A 7972-nucleotide genomic window follows, 5' to 3' on the forward strand; every position below is an offset into this window, starting at 1 on the left:
AGGCGGCACGGCGCTTCCCGCTTTGCCAGCGTGCCTTTGAGGAATAACGCTGCTCCTCTGCTTCGCGTCGGGTTCGTTTTGGGTTAACTCATCTCTGAAACAAATCGAGAGCTTCAGGCGAAGTCGTGCGGGGGTGTCAGGGTATTTCTCCAGCGTGCTTTTCTAGCAGCGAGCGTAAATTAGCACAGCAGTCCGGGGATTTTCTCCTGCGCTTGCTTGGTGCCATTTGCATCTCTGGGGTGGACGGGATGTCCCAGAAACTGTCCCAGCTCTGGGGTGGGGTGGCATGCTCTGACATGCTGCCGAAGGTGTGCTGTTGCTTTCCCTTTGGCAGAAAGCACCTGGTCGCTGCTCCGCAGAGGTCCTATGGCTCGGGGTTGACCAGGGAGGCAGGAATATCGAATTCGCATTTCTTAAAAGTTTCCCTTAATTTCTCTCACCCCGACGGAGCTTTTGTTCTTGCTCTGAGCCTTTCTCCTTCCTCGGTATCCATTCTCTTTCAAAGCTCCCTCTTTCTGTATTCCCCTTCTTCAGCCCTCAAGCAGACCAAATATTTGAGCCCAACTTTTAAAGGTGCCCATAGTAGGTTTTTCACCTGCTTGCAGATATGTCACCACACCGCTCTGGTATCTCCAAAAATGAGATCTTGTCCCCATGCCACGTCACTGGCAAGTCTGTGTGCCTTCGCTCAAAGACAGTAAGTGACGGTGAGTTCAATAGGATCGTTTGAACAACCTAATTCGGGACTGATTTCGTTAGGCTTTGGCTAATTCTGGTGCTCTCATGCTGAAATTTCGTTTCTATACCTGGCATCTGCTGCAGTGAGCACCGTCTGTTTTGCATCCAAGTACAAATAAAACTCCGCCGCGTTGTGTTTGAGCTGGTGACCGCCAGCACAGGGCCTCGGAGACCCACACGTCCCGGTCAGTCGTTCCATTCCCCTGCCCTGTACCCTTGCGTTGGTGTTGGATTTGTTTGGTTTTTTTTTTTTCCAGATTTGGACTAGTAATTTGGGAAGAGAAAGGAAGGCCAGTTGTATGAAGGGAACGATCCTTCTTAAAAAGCAATGAGGAGAAGGGACGTCAGGGGGAAAAAAGGGCTAAAGGAGTTCTTTTCACACGTGGATAAATGAACACAGGCTGGTTGGGAGGGTGTTTTCGAGGTGTAGGAGGCACAAGGGGACGGAGACTGTTCCAGATCGGCTGGAAGGAGAACAGGAAACTGGGCGCTGTACGAAGCTGCTGAGCCACGCGTCTGTACAAAGCAATGAGGAGAAGGGACGTCAGGGGGAAAAAAGGGCTAAAGGAGTTCTTTTCACACGTGGATAAATGAACACAGGCTGGTTGGGAGGGTGTTTTCGAGGTGTAGGAGGCACAAGGGGACGGAGACTGTTCCAGATCGGCTGGAAGGAGAACAGGAAACTGGGCGCTGTACGAAGCTGCTGAGCCACGCGTCTGTACGAGAAGAGAGAAAGCAACGCTGCTCTCGCTGCAGTTGGGGATTTTGGGGCGTAAATTTAAAAAAAAAAACAACAAACAAACCCCCAAAACCCCCAACCAAACCCCATTTTTTACCTCTCCTACAAGGAGCACTGGGCGAGTTGGGGAGAAAGGAGGGGTGCACTGAAAGTTCACTTTCTCTCAAAACAAACCTAGTGGTTTCAGTGTGGCCGAGAGCTTTGCTTGCTGCAGGTGTCTCCGAGGCAGCCTCTTGCGAATCCTTACGTGTTGGCTTGAGGGGCACGCGGGTGCTCACTGAAGGGCAGGAGAGCCGGCATCCCTGTGGCATTTATGTTGGGTTTCTGCCCATCCTGGTCAAACGTGGAAAAGGATTTTTGGTTTGGTTTTTTTCTTTTTTTTTTTTTTTTTTCCTCCTGCTCCACTCTAGGTCACTTTCTACTCGTCTCTGAAGCTGCCTCATGGTTATGGACCAAATTCTCGCTCTGTCCCTGGCTCGTGTGTTTGGGGATGTTGTGACAGGTTTTCCATCCTCATCTTTCAGAGGGGGCTCAGGCGGGTAAAACCTCCACTTTCCCTCTGCCATGAGCTCTCTTCTTTCCACACGCGACCCTCCTACCTCCCCTCTCATTTCCCATCACCTATTTTTCAGTGTCTTCAAGGAAATCTTTGACATTACTCAACTAGCGTGAGGCTTTCCATAGCTCGATGCCTCTAAATGACGTGGTTTTAAGCAATTTAATGGCTTCAGAAGCATAGCAAAGCCATGCAGCACATCACTTCTTCCCTGCTGCCGTCATGGCCTTCGGGAGGTGTCCTGCACCACGTTTTTGTAGGCCTCTGGTTTAGGTACCATGGGAAGGATGTCTGGAGGATCCGGTGGGCGTACAAAAACTTTTAAAACTCTACTAAAAGTAACAAATAAAAAATTACTCAAATAAAACTCTTGCCTGCAAAGGTACAGCTACTGCAGAATTTACCAAAGCTGTTAAGATATTTCTAATATGTTCCAGTTGATGCTGGCCTGGATAAGTCCACAGCGGTCTTATGAGGGCCGCTCTTCTGAGTTACCGGCATCCAGGCAGCGGTTAGCCTAAATATAGTCACAGGCTTAGATCCTCACCCTCCTTCTGCCTTTTCAGAATTACCACTTGGCATGCACAAATATTGGCTGCCCGCAATGACTGTGAGCTTTTCCTTCCTGAGAAAACACCACAGAGTTTATCATTATAAACATTAGTCACACATCAAACCCACAGTGACTGCTATCAAGGCGATTCAGAAACCCTGGGATTACGGTATCTCTGTCTAGTTCTTCTTTCTCGCCGCATCCACATTTATTTCACCTTTCCTACCCAAAGCAGAAACTCGTAGCAGCTTGAGGAGCAGCTAGGCAAATGCACATCTTCTGGGGCGATGCAGCGGGGATTCACCAAACTACCCCAGTGTCCTGGGGGAAACCCAAGCGCATCGCTTGAGAGACGGAGCCAGAGCTGGGCTTCGCTATGAAAATCTCCGTCTAGCTATGAATCAAGAGGGCATGTCCGAAAGGGAACCGCTGGTTATGCTCTGTTCATCTTGGTAGCCGTGTAGGCAATGACCATCGCAGAGCTGAGCCTGTGCTTTGGGCTGTCTTTCCAGAAGCATCCATGGGCCAGGCTGGGGACGCTGTTGGGCAGCACCCCCTGCCCAAAGGATGCCGTGATGGCTATCGCTTCCCCACAGCCCTGGGGCGAGCACGTTATTTTGTCCTGGCAGCACCGACTTCTACTTGGAGGGGAGCTGCTGCCAAGGCCACCTCTGCAGAGGGGATGACTTCCTCGGTGCCCATGATGCCGAGGAGGCCCTCCTGCCCTCCCCCTGAGGGACGTGTGGGTTTCACCCTCGGTGTAAAGTGAGTTAATGAGCACCATGGCTGTCCTGGAAGAAGTGTTGCAAGGATGGGAATAAAGCAACATATCAGCATGAAGCAGCACATCCCTAGAGGAGACAACCTCAGTGAAAGTGAAAGCACCTGGGATCTGGCATAGGTCTGGGGCCAAACATCTACCCCAGGCTAAAACTGAGGTCGCTGTGGCCAAAGTGATCACCCAGGACCCCTCTAAAGCCACCTCTCTAAAGCCATCCAGCCAAACCACGCTTCTGTAGCTCCTGCTTTTCTCCGGGGTAGACAGGAGATGGACACCTGCCCTGTAGCCACAAACCTGGGGTGTGATCTCGCTCACGAGTTATCTTGGTCTGCCCATTGCATGTCTCCCAGGGGTCGCTTCTTCCCATGCCAGCTTTCTTAAGCGCGGCCAGCACTGGTGTTGGTTTCCCTCAGTTGTGAAAGAGCCACGCTCGGAGCGCCGGCTGCGTGCCCTGTCTCTGTCCCCTTCGCTGTGCAGCTCGGGGGGGAAGTTGCTTTCGCTTCTCTTGGTTTTTCCCAGCTATAAAAGCAGGATCATTCTGAAGTCATGAACTTCAGAAAGATTTTGCAACTTCTTTAGTGCTTCTGTAGCGCTTTGAGTAGGCTCCCGGTAAATTGCTGCCTTCCCCACCCTTTTGCAGACTTATCTTTGAAGAGAGCCCTGCTACCACCCAGCAATACCACTTAAACCAGTCCTAGGTTGGTCTCCTTCTAATAACTCTCTGCAAGGAAATTGAAAACTCTGAAAGTCTTGAACAAACATCAGTTTTAAAGCTATCTCCTTTTCCACTGCCATAGCAGCGAGGCTCTCGTTCCCTCCCCAGGACTTCGGGAATAGCTCTTGGAAGCTGTCCCTGGTCTCTCTGCGACCCTGATGTACAGGGACTTAAACTCCTCGCTCGTCCAATTTTGACTTTGATCTCTTGGACAAGATCTTTGCTTGTAAGAGAAAGATGAGTAGCTTACGCTTTGAGTGGAAGACTTTTTTTTTTTTTTTTTTCATTTACCATTTTGTTACTATATGAAATGCTGACGTGATTTGAAAGCTCTGAATTACAACATTATCACACAACCACATCATTTTTCTTCTGCCCTTTTCCTTCCTCCTGGCCTCGCTATCGTGGCCGCGCGTCCCCTTCCCCCTTTGCTTCCCGCCTGGGGACTTTGCCTTACGCAGGGCAGCCCCCAACCCACCAAAACCCGAGGGCGCGGGGTGCTGCTGCGGCCATCGCTGCGCAGCGGTGGCCATTGAATACCCTGTGGGAGAGCCCAGGGTGTTGGCATTACAGGACTGGCCCCTTGCGTGCTCAACCGCCTTGCGTTAGTCCTTCGATGGCTCATTTTGAGAGAAACCTTAGGGCCAGGGTTTAGTGGTGGGATGGCAGGGGAATAGTTGGGCTTGGTGAGCTTAAAGGTCTTCTCCAACCTAAACGATTCTGTGATTCTATAAAAGTGTGGAGGAGCAAGCGCCAGCCGACGGTCCTCCAAAATGGGCGGGTGGATTCCCTTGTGTGTAAGGCCCAGAGGACTCTGTGTTGCTGGAAAAAAGCTTTGTGAACACGGGGCTCTACGGCGGCGTAAGGATGTGCGTGGTCTGCCCTCCCTTTCTCTACGCTCCCACAGTTTCTTGCTGCCGCGTACGTGTCTAACGTGGTGTTGATGGTTCGCCCGCTACCGTTTGATTACCCCTGGCAGGAACGATGGAGAACTGGCTCACCGGCAGCAGAGCACACAGCACCTCTGAGCTTTCCCTGAGGCGGGAGGCAGGAAGGGCGCCTCTGCCTAAGCCCAGCCTATCTCAGGTCCTGAGCGCTGTAATGGGCTACTGCGTGGGGCCAAATAGGAAGACCCCTGAAGCCACCCATGGTGCCGCACCGTGGCCCCTTGCGCATCCAAAATGGGGGCTTGATCCCTGTGTTATCGAAGGGCGCTCTGGACACAACAAAAGGAGACGTTCAGAAGGGAAACAGCGGGGCTGCAGCCCCTCTCCCCCCAGTCCCAACGCCCCAAGGGGAGAGTGTGTGGGTCTCGCCCTCGCAAATCCCTGAGTCCACCCCAGCCCCGTTGCTTTTTTTCCCCCCTGCTGTTCTTTGGCATCCATCCATGTTTTGCTCCCAGGCCGCCGCTACCAAGGGAGCCACCGCTGCCGAATGCGCGCGTCGGCACCGAGTCGCAAAGGCGCGGAGACATAGGAATGGTTTGCTTTTTGCTGGTGCTGCGGCCCCAGTCATTTCTGGCATTTCCTGGGTGTTTCACTCGTACGGCGAAGCGCTGGGTTCGAAGGGTCGGCGTGGCAACGTAGAGCAGAGATCTTTATTACTTTTCCATGGTAGGGTGCTAGGTATTTTTGCTGATGTAAGAGATAGCAAAAATAGGGTGGGGGAGTTATAGCCCAGAGAAAGAAATATGTAAATATCAGAGTGCATTAAAAAAAACCCCCTGCTTACCCGGGGTTTGCGCTTCGGTTTTATTCTGGGCTCTTTTTGTGGTTGAGGGGTAAATGCTAAAGGGAGTAGAAGATGCTCTTTGTGCAGACCCAGCTATTCAGAAACGGGGCATGGGGAAGATGACGTGGGGAATCCAAATATGCCCTTTGTCCTAATGAAAAAAAATATATATATATAAAAAAAAATAACCTTGTAAATTCAGCTTCTGACCCTGCTGCGACAAGCATCCGAGCAATTACGTCACCTCTCTCTGTGGTCCGCCGGTCAGATGTGACTGCTCCAGTTTGAATCTTGTTGCTTGCGTCGGAGCGTGACCCTCCCCAATAAATAGGGGCGTTTCTTCGCCCGGTTGTCTCAGACCGTCTCTGGGGCTGGGTCTGCTGCGAGGATGCGAGTGCTGGCTGGGGTGGGGACGGGAGCCCCCATGCTCCCCTGGCTGCTGCTGCTGCTGATGATGATGACAATGATGTCCCATGCAGGTGAGCTTCTGGTGTCTTTGCAGAGCTCCCAGCCTGCCCTGGTCCTCGCCATGGGTGGGCATCGCCTGCATCCTGCACCGAAAGGGACCAGGAGGAGACGGGGATTCCTCCTGGCTGTTTAGCCCGGGGTTTTTCTCGTAGCCAAGGAAAGAGCGTGCCTGCCCTCCTTTGCTAGGACCCGCTTCAGCTGTCAGGAGCTGTGCGAGGGCAGGGTACCGAGGTGGAGGCACAGATGAACATTTCTTCCCACGGTCCCTAAAGCGTTGTCAGTGGAAGCACGGGCAGGGACAGTTTCGGTGGCTCTCTAAGAGACTTGGAGCTGCTGCATCCGTAAATAACGCTGTCTGCAAGTTGTTACCTTCTCTCTTCCTCAGCCATCCTGGAGGTGAACGGAAACCTGAACTGTAGGTGCGTAAAAACAGCTTCGGACTACATCAGTCCGAAGAGATACGAAAGCATTGAGATCAGACCTGTGGGAAGCACCTGCAGACGTATGGAGATCATGTAAGTGCCACGGGGGGGCTTGTGGGGCAGAAAGCTGCTTTCTCCTCCGGCTCCCATGGGGCCAGCGCTGCACCTCTGCCGCTGCCCCACTTCTCCCCTCCCTTTCTGAAAACCAAAGCCTTTCAAAAATGCCAGCAAGCTTTGGGGCCGAGCCAAGCCACCCTGCCAGGACCTAAATGAGCTTTTCCAGCAGGGGAAAGCGTGATTTCCTCATCCTGGCGCTTAGCGGGGGGCGTGCTGGTGGGGGGTGTTCGCAGTTTGGAGGAAGCACATCCTCGGACACCCAGGCAGGAGGAGCCGTAACCAGTTTTTCCGCTACCGATAGGCAACGCATCTTGGGTCCAGCCCTATCTCGTTACTCCTGCCCCAACTAACGCGGTGTGTTAAGCAGAAGTGTAAGGCTTCTGTGACTGCTCAGCGTTGATGCCTGTGTAAATCTACAGAGAAAATTGTCTTTAAGCAGCCCCCTCTGGGCTTCAAGCACGGCCTCCGCTCTGCACGGGAACGTGTTGCATCTTGCCTTTTCCTGACCGTCCTGTGGCTTCCCTCTGTCGCAAGCAGCTTTCTGCAATCTGCTGGCACCGTAAACGAAAGCTGAGCCTGGCAGATCGGCTCTGGCTGCTCTAATCCCTGCCTTTGGAGGGGAGGGTAACGGTCCTAAACTCTCCTTGCATTTCAGAATTACATTAAAACCCTCTGGGAAGGTGTGCGTGAATCCTGATGCCCCTTGGGTAAAGAAACTGCTGAAGCGTATTGCTAGCACGTAAGTTGCTTTGATGAAAAACCCTTTGGTTCAGGTGGCCCGGGGCCACATCCCATCACGTCTGGGGTCCTGGGGAGCGCTCGCAGGACCAGGAGCTCCTGGGGGGGCTGCTGGTGGCCAAGGGACCCCCAAGGCAACGAGGGGTGAGACCTTGCTGTGCAAAGCGGTGCTCAGTCCTTCAGCGTGCCGATGCTGCTACCTGTGGGTTGTGCTCTCCCTGGCTTGTGCATGATGCCATGCCTCTGAAAACATTTTTGGGAAAAAAAAACCCCAAACATATTGAGGGGGCGGTGGGAAGGGGGAACAGCAGGAGCAGGGTTTGCTCATTGCGTGTGCAATAGCGCATCGATGCTCGGCTGGGAAAGCCCCCTGCCTTCGTCCTGCCCAGGTTTCTGGCACAGCAGAGGGGCGGC

The 7972-nt window shown here is 52.9% G+C and overlaps 1 protein-coding gene across 1 annotated transcript in view; it reads left to right on the forward strand.

Moving 5' to 3' along the window:
* The first annotated feature begins 6201 nt into the window (after nucleotides 1–6201).
* CXCL13 (C-X-C motif chemokine ligand 13) overlaps nucleotides 6202–7972 on the forward strand; it is a 2514-nt gene continuing 743 nt past the window's right edge. Inside the window, exons 1-3 of the mRNA XM_009641516.2 lie at nucleotides 6202–6292; nucleotides 6667–6796; nucleotides 7476–7559. Coding sequence (XP_009639811.2) covers nucleotides 6202–6292; nucleotides 6667–6796; nucleotides 7476–7559 — 305 coding nt within the window. The remainder of the gene's footprint in view (nucleotides 6293–6666; nucleotides 6797–7475; nucleotides 7560–7972) is intronic.

Source organism: Egretta garzetta, unplaced genomic scaffold, assembly GCF_000687185.1.
Source record: "Egretta garzetta isolate BGI_Z169 unplaced genomic scaffold, ASM68718v1 scaffold77, whole genome shotgun sequence".
NCBI classification, from domain to species: Eukaryota; Metazoa; Chordata; class Aves; order Pelecaniformes; family Ardeidae; genus Egretta; species Egretta garzetta.